Genomic DNA, 15,317 nt, shown 5'->3' on the forward strand with positions numbered 1-15,317 from the left:
TCTCCTCTCCTCTCCTCTCCTCTCCTCTCCTCTCCTTGAGTCTCCTTGAGTCTCCTTGAGTCTCCTTGAGTCTCCTCTCCTTGAGTCTCCTTGAGTCTCCTTGAGTCTCCTCTCCTTGAGTCTCCTTGAGTCTCCTTGAGTCTCCTCTCCTCGAGTCTCCTCTCCTCGAGTCTCCTCTCCTCGAGTCTCCTCTCCTCGAGTCTCCTCTCCTCTCCTCTCCTTGAGTCTCCTCTCCTTGAGTCTCCTTGAGTCTCCTCTCCTTGAGTCTCCTTGAGTCTCCTCTCCTTGAGTCTCCTTGAGTCTCCTTGAGTCTCCTTGAGTCTCCTCTCCTTGAGTCTCCTTGAGTCTCCTTGAGTCTCCTTGAGTCTCCTTGAGTCTCCTTGAGTCTCCTTGAGTCTCCTTGAGTCTCCTTGAGTCTCCTCTCCTCGAGTCTCCTCTTCTTGAGTCTCCTCTCCTCTCCTCGAGTCTCCTGTCCTCTCCTTTTTCTTCTTCATTTTTTTATTTTTTTATTTTCAGAAAAGGGTGGCCACCTTCACATTTTTGTTCCATGTAGTGTGACTGACGTTTCAGAGAATCAGAGAATGTTTTGTGTCCATCCATTTCCACTCCCTGCCATAGGCAGGGACATTTTCCACTGGACCAGGTTGCTCAAAGCTCCATCCAACACAGCCTTGGACATGCCCAGGGGGGCACTGACAACTCTGAGCAACCTGTGTCCCTCACCACCCCCCAGTAAAGAATATGTTCTATACATACGTAGTCTAAATTCCTCCTTTTTCAGTTTAAACCCATTATTCTTTGTTCTGTCTCCATGATATTATTTCCTCAAAATACTTGCTTAGTATAAACTAAACTTCCAAAAGAGCTCTAGGACAGAACTGGGGTCAGGCCTGAGCTTGGGCAGGTTCCATAACTCATCGATGTTTGGAAAAAGCAAAGCTGGTCCATAGGTCCAAGTTCATTTAATGCCTTTGTATCCACATCAAAATTTTCGCTTTCTCTTCTATTTCACTCTTCAGTGTCAAGGCCAGGAACCAAGTGATCTGTCCTCCTGCCCTGGGCAGTGAATACGCAGTGTCAGAATCCTGCCTATGGATTTTATTCCTCTTGTGGAGAAGGGGGTCATTGTACCAAGAGCCACAGCTCAGATCATGCTTTCAAGATAGCATCAGCACAGCCTGAATTGGTCTCTATTGTGTTTTGCATCAAACATAAAACAAAACATCACCAAGTTATTAATGTGCTGGGATTTCTGCCTCCCCTATTGCAGTCAACAAATACGTTGTCCGGGTTTTTACTGGTGAAGTCAGCGGCAGTGGAACAGATGCGGATGTCTTCATTAATATCTTCGGTGAGAAAGGAGACACAGGTATTCAAATGCAAATCATTTCCTAAAATATTTCCTCCTGCTCTGCAGGCCTGTGATCTGAACAACACACACACACACACAGACAATCTGGCAAATACAGAACAATTTGGCTGAGTGAAAGGCACAATAAATGGTGGCGTTAACTCTGGGGGCCCTCACATCCACAGCCCCTGAAAGGTGCATCTGCAATGCAGCAGTTGTGGCTGGGTGTGGGCATGACTCAAGTTACCTGCCATTAAAAAAAGCAGGCTCTGGGAAAATGCAGCATAAACCACCAGCAGAAAGCAGCGGAGCAAGTGCAACCCACTGAAGGGTCCAACACCAATGTGTATTTACAGGGAATGCAGTGAGAGCTGTGTGTCACATTTTCTGGGTACCTGGATGGATAATGACATCCCTTCTCCGTGGCAAAGGTGGTGGCAAAGCCTGCTTGGGCACTTATAAAAATAATTTCAGCGAGGTTTAGATTAGTTGGGTTTGAATAGGCTTTTTTTTTTTAGAAATATTGTAATTATTTTTAAACGTAGGTTTTGCTGCAACAGTGGTCTGGGAACTCAAATTAAAAAAAAATAATTGAATAATATTAAAAGATGTGCCCAAACCAAGATCTCTGGGCCATGGAGAGAAGTGGGTGGAGATTTCTGGAGACTCCTGTAACCAGGGAGCAAATATTATCTTGCTTTTACACTGCACCTATCCTGACAAATACAAGAAATAATGATACGATGTCTGTCTAAAGTCCTTGAACAGATTATAAAACCTGGAGGATGGGGCTCATCCTTGATTAATCCTCCTGAGTTTTACAGGGGGATCCATCTGATCTCACTGAAGACATCCCAAAGTGGGAGTCTAAGTCTTAGCAGGGTGTCCAGGCACTCTGTCATATCCACACAGACAAATACAACCCCTGGAGAATAAATAATTCATCCCCTCTGAGGTAAGAGGGGTGAGTTGCCCACTGACCTCTTTCTCTGCACTGGTGCCTTGGGTGGGTTTCATCCCTCTCACAGCATCACACACACAGGCTAAAACCCAGGGCACATCTCTTATACCTTTCATAAAGGAAAACCCCTGTGAGATCAAGAAAAAGCCAACAGCCCTGGCTGGGTCCTAATTTGAAAATTAATCCTTCCTCTCGGACACAGCAAAGAATTCTGTTTCCTGAAATGTCAGAATCTGCAGCTTGTGACCAAAGCCTTTCTTGAACAGTTTGGAGATTTTCAAAGACAGTAAAAATAAAAGGGAAATGTGGTGATATGAAAAAAAAAAAATTAAGAGCCATCTGGATATATATTTCTGAAAGCTCTGAGAGCTGTAAGTAACTGTGACATTAGAATGGAAATCCTGGTCTTTTGTGTGCTTGAGAAAAGGCACCTTTTTTATGAGAATATAAAGTCCTCTGCCTTTGCATTGAATCCTGGGTGCAGAGAACTGATATCTAGGGAATATTTGATTCAGTCAGTTGTGACATTCCTAAATATTCCTTCATTTACAAACATGCATGTGCCAGTAACCCTTTACTTCTTGGAGTTAATATTTATTACTTATTTGTTTGGTTTTTTGTTTTGCTTTTTGTTTTTGTTTGGTTGGTTTGTTGTTGTTATGGGGTTTTTGGGGTTTTGTTGTTGTTGTTGTTTGTTGGGTTTTTTTGAGGTTTGGTTTTTTTGTTGCTTGTTTGTTTTACTTTTTCTTTTTCCCATTCAGGTGTAAGGAAACTGGACAATGACAAAGACAACTTTGAAAAAGGAGCAGAAGACAAGTTCACTCTCGATGCTCCAAATCTGGGAAAGTTAAGAAAAATTAATATTGGGCATAATAACAAGGGTGGCTCTGCTGGCTGGTTCCTTGCAAAGGTTAGTTACTCCTGAGACATTCAACATAAGCATCTCAAGGGCTCAAAATATCTCACCCTCTCAGTGGCCTGGTACCAAGAGATGTAAGGATAATTGCTGGTGACACAGGTTACCGAGAAGGACACAAATCATTTCATTCTCTTGACTTAACTCATTACCATGACCATAAAAACACCAGAATCCAAGAGTTATCTGTTGGATCTGTTCACAATGAAAATTTGCAGACTTGTAGCTTGCCCAAATTTAAGTGATTTATCATTGGCTCAGCGAAAGATATATGCTCGCCACAAAGACCCTTTTCTTCCACTTTCCTGCTCATTTTAATCTCCTGCTATGGAGTAGGAAGGTGTTACAGCTTTTAGTGTAATGGTTGAAGGAATATTTTAAAAGGGGAAATCTATGACTCTTCCCTCTGGTCTCATTTTTCCTCTGCTGATGTAGTTCAACACAGCTGACTTGAATCCACAGAAGACCTGACCCCATATTTGTAAATCCTTAATAACAGGATAGTTCAATGTAATACAAAGGCAAATATTAACACATGTTTCTCCACCACCACACAACGCAGGAAAAATTACAGTATTGGCTCTCCATGAAAAATATGGAAATGAAAAACAGTGTAGTTGTGCTCAATGTAATAAATAGGGGGAGGTAAAAACCACAGAACCTCGTTCTCACATCACAGGTGTAATGATTCAATTTTTGGTGAGATTGGTGATGTTGCTCAAGTCCAAAAATCTGGTGTGGTGACTACTTGCAGCCAACACACCAACCCTATATTCTGCCATAAGGCTCCAGGACATTTACAATTAAGTAAAATATAACTTTGGCCTTGTAAATTCAGATGGAAGATTGGACATCTGAGCTGAAAAAGCTCAGTGTCCACTGGTTTTAGAGGTTTTTCTGTAATTTGGTTAAATACTCTAGTGTTGTCACTCCAGGAAGAACCTCTTCTCATGTTTCTTGTGTTTTCAGAGCAGCTTACACTCAGAGATGATTTTCCACCTCTAAATGTAAGGATAAACCCACTAAAAGGAGCCCGAAGTGGATCAGCTGGTAGAGAGGCATTGGAGTGTTGATATTTCTCCTGAACTTGTCTATTTTAGTCTCTAGCACTCCAGCTCTCTCATGCTGACAATCCCAGCCCTGGCAGACACTGCTGTCTGTGTCTGTGGAGGTACAGCAGGACTCAGGAGTGCTACAGGCAACAGCACGGTGTGGGATGAATGACAGGAGGGGAAGCTCTGTTTCCCAAAGAATGGTTTCACAAATTTATCAGAAAGGACAGGTTTAAGATTCTCCCTCATTGTTGAGAAAAGTGTCAAGGGCTCTCTATCCACAATTGTGATTTTTTTTTTCTCCCCTCGGAGACATAACCCACACAGAGGAGTAGAGATTTTGATTTCTTCTCTTCTGACCGAAATCCTTCAGTATTCTTCTCTGCTGGTTTAAAATACTATAGTAACTCTATGGCAGCATTCAGGAATCCAGCAGAAGACACTGGTAAGAAACACCTCAGCAGAAGATGCAAAAAATTAGTCTAATATTAAAGGGGACTATTGTTCCCCAGCTTGTTTCAGCAAAATATCACAGAATTCTAAAACAGTCTGGTTTGACAGGGACCCTAAAGACACTCCCACCCCCTGCCATGGGCAGGGATATCCACCATCCCAGGCTGCTGCAAGCCCTGTCCAGCCTGGCCTTGGACACTGCAGGGATCCAGGGGCAGCCCCAGCTGCTCTGGGCACCCTGTGCCAGGGCCTGCCCACCCTCCCAGCCAGCAATTCCTTCCCAATATCCCAGCTGGGCCTGCCCTCTGGCACTGGGAAGCCATTGCCTGGGTGCTGTCCCTGCAGGCCTTGTCCCCAGTCCCTGGGCAGCTCTCCTGGAGCCCCTTTAGGCCCTGCCAGGGGCTCTCAGCTCTCCCTGGAGCCTTCTCTTGTGCAGGGGAGCAGCCCCAGCTCTCCCAGCCTGGCTCCAGAGCAGAGGGGCTCCAGCCCTGGCAGCAGCTGCGTGGCCTCCTCTGGGCTGGCTACAGCAGCTCCACGTCCTTGTGCTGGTGTTGCCCAGGGCTGGGGCAGCTCTGCAGGTGGGGTCTCACCTCAGCACAGGGGCACAGGGGCACAATCCCCCCTCCCCTGCTGCCCACACTGGGGGATCAGCCCAGGGCAGGGGGCTCAGGGCTGGGGCAGGTCCAGCTCTCCCCCCCAGCACCCCCAGGTCCTTCTCCCAGGGCTGCTCTGTCAATTCTCTGTCCAGCTTGTCTTTGGATTGCCCCAACCCAGGTGCAGGACCTTGCATTTGGCTTTGTTAAACCTCATGACATTTGCACAGCTCCACCTCACTGTGGTCCAAGACCCAAATCCTTCAAAATTAGAGACTGTTTCCTGCCACAGGGTTTTAATGGCTGCCTTTGCAGTGGTTCCACCCTGGAGTAACTAACTGTGATCTAGTGATATTACTGTGTCACACAAGCTCATCTGATGGTCTGGATTTGCCCTGAAATTCCTAGGCATTATTTTAAAACAAGGCTCTGAAGCAGAGAGAGGGAGAGTGCAGCCTGTTCCCAAAGCAGAACAAAGAGCTGTAGTTCAGCTGATGGAGAAGAGTAGCCATCAAACAGGCTCTGGAGAGAAGGAAGACAGGCCAGCCAGCTGGTCTTGATAGCAGAGACATCTGGTCTCGTACACCACAAGAGATGCAGAGTGGGTTCACTGGATAAAAAAGAATGAAAAGAAAAACCTGGGGTTTTGCTCACTGATTGTCTGAAATTCTATCAGTACTAATTAGAGAGTGGAGCGGGATCTGCTTGAGTATTGAATATGTTAAAAACCGAGTGAGAGTGTGTACATTAAGCTTCTGCTCTTCTGCCACCCCGTTGTGTAAAACCTTTGCTTTTCCTGTGCTGTTTTTCAACGTGGTGTCTCTTTTCTCTTAGGTGATCATTGAGGACATTGGCAATAAATGTGTGTACCAGTTTCCAGTTGGACGCTGGTTCGCTTTAGACGAAGATGACGGGAAAATACAGAGGGACATTCTTGTTGGGGGCACTGAAGCCACAGGTGAAATCATGAGCCGGATCCGTGGTGGGAAATGGGAAATTAAGTCTATTAGCCGTGTTTTCTATAGAAAATTTAATGCTTTATGCTCAGGGAGACCTGCAGTGAGGCATCTGCTGGTGATAGTGTTTTGTGTGCGGGTTCCTGGGCTGCCAACACATTTCCCACCTTTGTGTCTCACCTGTGAAGCTGTGCAGGACCTACATGCTGGTTTATCACCTGGTGGCCCTGGATAAGAGGCTGATGGGCAGGGAATGAAAGATACAGCTTGTACCTTCAGCAAATTTCTCACCAGCACTCAAACAAAGTGTTTGTTATTTCCGAAAGCACAAAGCAGTGCATATTGTACTTCAGTTTCTTGTCTGGGGAACTAAACAACCTTTTACAAAACAAGAAACACAGTGCTGAGCCCTAAACCAGTCTTTTTTATTATCCAACATGGCTAAAGCAAAGACAACCATAGTTTATGTCTCTGTTAAAAGAAACCTGGATGTAAAGTCCATAAAAGAACTTGTCACAAGGCAAAAGACCATTTGGATAATATGGACAATTATTTGGATGTTCTGCCTGTATTTATTTAATAACATGAAGGCAAACACTCTGATGATGCATGTAACAGCAGTTCTTTACTTCCTTGTATGGTCTTCAACATCTGCAGTCCTCGTATTCCCCCCTGAATGTGCATGAGGGAAAGTGGTCTGGGTGCAGATCCCTCACTGCAGGATGCTTGTTAGGAAAAATCAAGGGAAGAAAACTGAAAGAAATGTAATTCAATCCCAAAAAGCTTCCTTTATCTTTTACCATTCATGACTGTGTATTTTATTTTTCTGCTCTCTGGAGTTTTGTTGAAGATATATCAACAGTAAAGCATGCTTGAGTACAATTTTTAATGCAAATTTCAAAGGGAGGATTATTTGTAAGAGAGTGAGTTCTGAAGTTTTTGCTTCATCCCAAGTCCCTATAGAAAATTTTGTCTGATTTAATCAAAAAATGTAGCTTAGGTCTCAGGTATTTTCTACATGCTGCTATAGTGTTTAAGTGCGTATTTGATGACATGAGACATATCTAAGATTTGCTTTTCTGTGATGTAAGACTTGTGGGAAGAAGTGTTTTCATTCTTAGACCAAGAGCTGGAGATAGAAAAAACCCCCCAGTGACACTTTTATGTAAATAGGTTTCTTCTAAGAAATACTTTTCTTTCTTCCAGCTGGGCTGATGCCTCTCCCAAACCTTGTTTTGCTGAGATCTGTGGGTTCTCACAGTGACTGTGGAGGTCCTGATTGCTTTAGCATTATAGGCTAAAAAACAAGTAAACCCAAAGTTTTCAGAGTTTTGTGGTATTGCAGATTTTGCCATCACTGTTTAATGCAACACTTCTCCATCCTTTCAGCATTCTCTGACATATCTGCTGTTTGATATTTCTCAAAATCAAATTACTTACTTGCCAATTCGATTTTCTTGCCTTTCCTCACCTAATCAGCCCCACAGAGTGAATAAAAAAGAAAACTATTTTTTTTCCATTGGGCCATGGGAGGCCCAAACAGGGAGTTTGTCACCCCATGCCCGTTTCTCTTGGGCAGTCTGAAGGTAGATGTGTATTTCTCAGAATTATGTGTGAGACAAAAACAAATGAAACAGTGCATTGTGTGTAAGTCAGAAGCTAAAATAGACCAGTGGGAAATCAATAGCGTCTCCGACATAAATCCAATCAAAGCCATAACTCTCAGACTCTTTTTCTCCCTCCTTTTTTCCCTAATCAAACTTCTGATTCCTCCAGGCATTGTGTACAATGTGGCTGTAGTGACAGGAGATATCAGAGGAGCCGGCACCAACTCCAAGATCCACGTAATTCTCCACGGCTCCAAAGGCTTAAAGAACAGTGGGAAGATTTTCTTGGAAGGGGGTGAATTTGAACGTGCCAGGACAGATCTCTTCAACGTGGAGATAGCTGCCCTTCTCAGCCCTCTCAGTAGAGTCACCATTGGGCATGATAATTGTGGTGTCAGCTCTGGCTGGTTTTGTGAGAAGGTGAGACTTAATTATCATAAACTCATTGAATTGTTCAGGTTGGGAGAGACCTCTGAGGTCACTGGGCCAACACCGCCGGGAGTTTTGTCTGCAGGCACCTGTCAGACCTGTTCCCCACTCACAACCTGACCCCGACAACCCAGAATGGTTTAAAAATAAATAAAACAAATCTGCTTTTGTTTGGAAGGCAATATCCCCGGTTTAACAAGGCAATATTATACATCACGCACGGGAGCAGCTGATTGCCTCAAAGGCGTGTTAGATGCATAAGTCAATCACTCGCTAATTGGGTTGATTGCCCCTCTGCAGTCACAAAGATAGAGATTATTGTTTGCTCAGCTCCAAAAGCACCTTCAGATGTTTGCCCAAGGGGCTGGACAGAAATGCAGCCTTGGATTGTGCTGAGCGTTTCAAAGTTATCATCTATGCTCAGACTTCCCTGAAGTTTCTAGATGCTGCTCTGAGGGCTCAGAAATAATGATTTAAAAAAACCCAAAGCCCAGTAGAAAGTGGCTGACCTCAGCTGCTATGGGGAGGCAGTGGAGGAATATGCAATTTTGTTACCCGACAACTTAGATTTCTTTGAGAAGAATTCTATGCAGCAGTGGAGGAAGATGTTGGAAAATTCTTCTAAGTTCAGCACATGGTGTGTTATCCCTATATCCGTGGGTAATGTTTGGTTTTGTACCACCCAGTACTTAGTACACATGCCAGAGATTAATGTGGCCTTGTGTTAACTCCCTGCATCTGTGACTAATGAGTTTTGTGCCAGCTAGCGCTTCCTTGTTTGCTTCCGCCAGTGATTAATATGTACTGGTAGATATCTTCGTTTTGAGAACAGAGATGGAGTGCCAGAGCAAAGAATGATAAAGAGAAGTGCATCACAACCTGGACACATGTTTGAGATACTCTCCAGGAAGGAAGATTCACCGGAAGGTCCAGGACCAGAAGAGGGAATTTGAAGGAATGGGATGTTCCCAAATGACCACCAAAAATCCCCAAAAGACCCCTACTCATATCCAAATAACTTCAAGGAAATAATAAGCATATATTCATGTATTCAGGAAGTGCAATGAATATGTAATAGAAATGTGACAAATATGTATTAGTTTCATGTGTGGTCTTTTTGGTTGCTGCTCATGCTTTTAGGTGAAATTCCCATGCATCCAGCATTGTTAATAAAGTAATTTTTTCTTTCCAACCCAGCAACTTGGTTGGAGAGTTTATTTTGGTGACAACACTAGATCATGTACAAGGAGGAAATGGGAGGAAATGTGAGGGTGGAGAGGAAGGCAGATGCCTACCCTGAAGCTACGAGGAGATTCAGTTTACCTGGCAAGCAAAATCAGCTTAGGATGGATCCTAGGATGGATGTTTGAGGGCTTTTTGAACCCTTTGTTTTCTGCAGAGCCCTGCTGTGCACTGGCATGGTGCAGGGCCTATGCAGCATGTTGACACAATGCTGGCTGCTGCAGACACCCTGCCTGCTTCCCTTCACCTCCTGGTGGTTCACCTCTTGGCTGACCCATTGTGATGTACTGCCGCAAAAATGGGAATAACAGAACAGATGAGTCGTAGCTGTACTCCAGACTGGGATTTCTGAAACCAGTCTGGTTCATATTGGTCCAGAAAAGCTGATTTTGAGAGCAGGACCAAGATCTCCAGCTCTGTCTTTGCTCTGTTTAGGTTTTCAGTGCCAAGGTCCTGTGGGCTGCCAGTAGCAGAATATTCAATCTCCCTTTCCCAATCTCTTTTCCCAGGTGGTGGTTTACTGCCCGTTCACTGGGATTGAGCAAACCTTCCCATGTGGGAAGTGGCTGGATGAAGATGAAGGGGACGGTCTCATAGAGCGGGAACTCTATGAAATGGTGTCCCTACGCCAGAAAAGGCTGAAAAGTAAGTGCAAGTGCCCAGGAGCCTCCTGTGACCATCAGCCCTCCTCCCACCAACAACATCCCCTGAGTGTCACCTGAGTGACATGGGTATATCCAGGGTCAGGGAGAGGTTCAAGTGGATTCAGTCACTGGATCATAGAATGGTTTGGAAATGACATTTAAAGGTCATCTAATTTCAACCTCCCTGCCATGGGCAGGGACATCCATTCTCTCAGGCTGCTCCAAGCCCTGTCCAGCCTGGCCTTGGACACTGCAGGGATCCAGGGGCAGCCCCAGCTGCTCTGGGCACCCTGTGCCAGCAATTCCTTCCCAATATCCCAGCTGGGCCTGCCCTCTGGCACTGGGAAGCCATTGCCTGGGTGCTGTCCCTGCAGGCCTTGTCCCCAGTCCCTGGGCAGCTCTCCTGGAGCCCCTTTAGGCCCTGCCAGGGGCTCTCAGCTCTCCCTGGAGCCTTCTCTTGTGCAGGGGAGCAGCCCCAGCTCTCCCAGCCTGGCTCCAGAGCAGAGGGGCTCCAGCCCTGGCAGCAGCTGCGTGGCCTCCTCTGGGCTGGCTCCAGCAGCTCCATGTCCTTCAGATGTTGGGGCATGAGCTGCAGATTTGAAAATACTGCTTTAGGAGTGTAATTAAACTCCTACAATATTTTGAAGAATTATACTCATTTCCTTAAGGTCCACTGGGCTTAGGGCTGCCTCAGACATTATCTTTGCAGACAAGCCAGGCTACGTTGCTCATCACTACAGGAGCAAAGCTTTCTTACTTTAGATGAAAACAAAAACATAATAAGGAGAGAAACCTTGAGAGGGGGAATGGAAAATAAAACAAAACTCTTCCTGCTGACTTCAGATATTTTTATTCCCGACCTTAGAGAAATGGCAGGCCTGAGCCCTGTCCAGCTGCTAAAAGCGCTTTCCCGAGGCAGGAGCGTGCTGGATGCGGAGCCTTTTCTCTAGAGGGAGGCAATGGCACACGTTTGCTGGGAGGAGCTGCTCATCCATCCCCGCACACTCCAGCCTGCTTCTGCACCAAGCCAAACACATATCGCTGCTGCCCGGCCCGCGCCGGCACCCGCCTGTAAACAGAATATTTTAATTAGGATAATAGGCTCGGTTTAATCCGAGAGTGCTTCGGGTGGGCTCCCGCTTAAACAGCAGTTCATTTGAATAAGCTTTATCTAAATGTTAGTCAGTGTTGTAACCACACTGCACCTCCAACGCGGTCCATTTAGCTAAAGCATCTGCAACCTTTAACCCCCTATTATCATCTCTGATTGTTATTGACAGGCTAATTCCCTCACCACTGCAGTGCAGGAGATAGACAGAGAGCATTAGCCTTGAGAAATCTGTGACCTTTAGCTGCCAGATTATAGAAGTGTAAGACTCGGAGTTAGAAAAGACCTATTATGTCATCTCCCCTATCTCCCTGTGCATACAGGACTGTCCCTTTCTGTAGAGATCTTCAGATCAAAGCTGGTTTGAGCCTCACTTGGGGTATCCATGGTGAAACGTTTCCCAGCACAGCATCCAGAAGCTGCTCCCGCAGCAGATTGCAGTTCCATATGTAGCTTGTATTTATTCTGTGGGGTTTTTTTATTCCCTCCTCTCCTTATCTTGAATGTTATCCTGGAAACTGTTGTGCCAGGTCTTGTCCTCCCTGGTGTTTGTGCCCTGGGGAATATTTGCCCTGGCTCTGAGAATTTCCTAAGTGCTTGGATACCTCGATGTGAAAGGATGAGAACCCGGGGCTGTGCCCAGCAATCCCTGGGAGGATGATGATGGTTACTTGGGGAAATGCCTGGCCTTCTCCAGCAGCTGCAGCCCTAGCTCAGCCACATCTCCCCTGGTGTGGTTTCTCCCTGACAGCCCTCTATCAGCATTTAATCCTGGTACAAGGACCCATTTCCTCCTCTGTGCATGCTTCACTCCTCTTTTCCCTCAGCAAGAGGTCAGGGAGGCCAAACCAGACAGATGAGAGCAGACTTTGGTGTCTGAATTGCACTTGCAGCTTTCCCCAGGGAAAACAGGCTTCCACAGAATTTGTTTCATTTCTGCTCATCTAAAACTTGCTGGTGCTTTTCCGGGAGGAGTGGTCATGAACATTTTGTGTATTATTAAAACAGGGGCAAAACTTTTTCTGAGAGATCCCTCTTCCCCTCATTTTTTTTTCAGTAGCTCATGTCTCTTTTTTATACAGTCAAACACTGAGTAGACCAGTAAAAATCTAATTTATATGCATGCCATCATATTTTTATATTCCATTCTGGGCTCTGAAGGTCAAGCTGTGCTAGTGTGGGCTCAGGCATACCGAAAGGGTTAGCAATTCTCTCATTAAGGTTTGTTAATAATTCAGCTGATGTCTGAGTGAGGGAAGAAGGCTGTTCCCTATCCCGTAGGTGCTGCAAGGCCTGCAGAAACACACATTATTGTCAATAAAGTATGCAGATGATGGGCTCTTTATAGGAAATAATATCACCCTTATATACACAAAAACATTCTGGTATGAAAACCGATGTAAAATTGCTGCAGGTGGAGTGGGCTTATGGTTAAAATGTTGGATGAAGACTTGAGATAAAAAATCTTGCAGATTGGCCACAATCTTAGGGTATGTCATGTAGTATATATAAAAAAAAAAAAGTGTTAACTGAACTTGTGTCAAATTTAGGCACTTAAATAATTTAAAATCTTTTGGAAAATATCTTTACACTACTCTGAGCATGTCCCACATGATGCAGCCTCACTAGGGATGGATACCTGAGTGGGCTTTGAGACAACCTGTGCTGCAAGAAGCATTTTTGGGATAATTAGTCCAGCCTTGGGAGGCTGCTTATCTCAGGATGAGGGGATAACACATCTGTGGCCTGTTTCTCCCTGTTCCATACACAGATCAGACAAGGTTTTAGGAGCTACCTGGAGCTGCATTGCACCGTGCACAAGTAACTGGAGACTCCTTCTCACTGACAGAAGGGAAGATTAATATTTCCCTGACTTTATGGTCTTTGAAGCTTGAGTTGTAGGTATTTTGGCAAATGAACTGAAACTACAGGGTTGGGTCACACCCCTGCATTACCCTGTTAGTAGAGTATAACAAGAGATTATGGTTCACCTGAAAAGAGGTAGTTTATGTTTTTCTAATTTTCTTTTAAATGAAATCTCAGAATTATATTTCCAGTCTCATTCCTGCATGTCATGCAGCAGCTGATTTTTTTTTGTGCAGAAAAGGATGAAAGGTCTTTGTCTGTCTTCATCCTACCCCCTCTACCTACCAGGGGAAACAATGATAGTTACGTTTTTCACCAGGTCACCCTATAAAAATTACATTTTAAAGCAAGTATCTTTAACCTTTCTTTCTAGAAAACCCCTGGTCTCTGTGGATCTGGACAAGTGACATTAAAAATGCAGGAACAGATGCCACCATCTTCTTCCAGATTTATGGAGACAAAGGGAAGTCAGATGAGATGAAGCTAGACAACAATTCAGACAATTTTGAAACTGGACAGACTGACAAATTCATGGTAAGAATCTTGTGGAAGTGGCAGATATGGCTTGGTCTTGTTCAGGGCTTTAGCTTCAATCCCAGGCAGAAAGTCATCAGTATGAGATTTTTACTCTATTAGATCCTTCTAAAGTTGAGGTGAAGTCGCTCCATTTGACAGTGATGCAAATGATTTACTTCCCTATGGATATGGCTTGTCTTCCCAAAACAGGGAAAAGGCTGGTAGTTTTGAGTTCTCTATGATTTACCTCTTGAAACATGTCCAGAGGTGCCCTTTGTCTGTGTACTTTGCTGACTTACAAAAATGCACATTGCACCTTTTCTACCCGCTTACAGATAGAGCTTCCTGATCTCGGCACCTTTTATAAGCTTCGGATATGGCACGAGAAAAGAAATCCCTTTGCTGGCTGGCATCTGAATAAGGTGAGGGGACAGCAAGGGAAGGTACACCTGGAAAGCCAGGCTGGTGGCAGAGGTCTGCAGTGCCAGTCCTGGGTCACTGTGTTCCCCAGCTGGCAGCTGAGCTTGATGTGCAGTGCTCTGAGGTGCCTGCCTTGTCAGAGGACAAGGTAAAATGGTCTGAGGTTTCACCAGGGAAGGATTAGATTGAATATTAGGGAAAATCCCTTAGGGGAAAGGCTTGTGCAGCCCCAGCACAGCTGCCCAGGGCAGTGGTGCAGTCTCCATCCCTGGAGGGATTTAAAAGCTGGGTGAATGTGGCACCTGGGGACATGAATCAGTGGTGGCCTGGGCTGGACTTGAGGATCCTTGAAGGCTTTTCCAACCCAAATGATTGTGAGATTTTGTGTGTGGGAAATGAGAGCAATGGGGAGAGGTAGCTCCCAACAGCCCAGACTGATGGTGAAAATCCCACTTTCCCACCTTTCCCATCAGACAAGTGATGCACTCTCTCACTGCTACCAGGAGTTTCTTCCTTGCTCTCCAGAAAGCTTTCTATTCTTAGACACCACTATTGTACAGAAAGGCAAACCAAGTCCTTCGATGGCTTGTAACAAAACACCTGATTCCAGCAGAGATTGCACAGTGAAGCCTCCCCTGCCCTGAAGTGCTGACAGCCCTGTGATGGGGGGTGAACTCCTGCAGGCTGGAGGAGGCCACGGAGATGTGCAGAGGAGAGCAGCCCTGTGCTGTGTGGGAGATGACAAAGATGATCTGCTCAATCTTCACTCACACATCCTTTGCTCTATCAGAATTGATTACTGTGCTGTCACCCTTCACCTGGACTGTCTGGACAGCAAGTCCTGATCTGATCTTCACCCCTGCTCCTCCTGAACAGCTTGGATGACATTCTCTGTGCTAAACAAAACACATGCTTTGCTCTGCATCTGTAAATAAGTGTGTTGATAAGCCACAGTTTGCCACTTGGAGCTTTTTCTTTTGCTCCTTTAAGGTGCTTTGACACATCTTGCTCTCCTGCATTGTCATGGAGCTGTGGAACCATCCACTGCCAACACCCATCTCCAGGGGCAGGAGGGCATCAAGTGCTGCTGTTGTCACCACATGGTGACAGACACAAAAGTGTCTGGCTGGGACAGACAACCCTTTTCTTTCTTTGTTTCAAAGAAATTGCAGGTCAGACTTTGGGCCACTGCAATCATCCCTA

General features: G+C 45.3%; 1 protein-coding gene across 1 annotated transcript in view; it reads left to right on the forward strand.

Moving 5' to 3' along the window:
- The window catches only part of LOXHD1 (lipoxygenase homology domains 1), a 148,584-nt gene that overhangs the window by 39,841 nt on the left and 93,426 nt on the right, over nucleotides 1-15,317 (forward strand). Inside the window, exons 6-12 of the mRNA XM_015652111.3 lie at nucleotides 1,271-1,369; nucleotides 3,074-3,222; nucleotides 6,161-6,284; nucleotides 8,059-8,309; nucleotides 10,070-10,205; nucleotides 13,552-13,712; nucleotides 14,030-14,116. Coding sequence (XP_015507597.2) covers nucleotides 1,271-1,369; nucleotides 3,074-3,222; nucleotides 6,161-6,284; nucleotides 8,059-8,309; nucleotides 10,070-10,205; nucleotides 13,552-13,712; nucleotides 14,030-14,116 — 1,007 coding nt within the window. The remainder of the gene's footprint in view (nucleotides 1-1,270; nucleotides 1,370-3,073; nucleotides 3,223-6,160; nucleotides 6,285-8,058; nucleotides 8,310-10,069; nucleotides 10,206-13,551; nucleotides 13,713-14,029; nucleotides 14,117-15,317) is intronic.

This window comes from Parus major, chromosome Z (genome assembly GCF_001522545.3).
Source record: "Parus major isolate Abel chromosome Z, Parus_major1.1, whole genome shotgun sequence".
NCBI lineage: Eukaryota > Metazoa > Chordata > Aves > Passeriformes > Paridae > Parus > Parus major.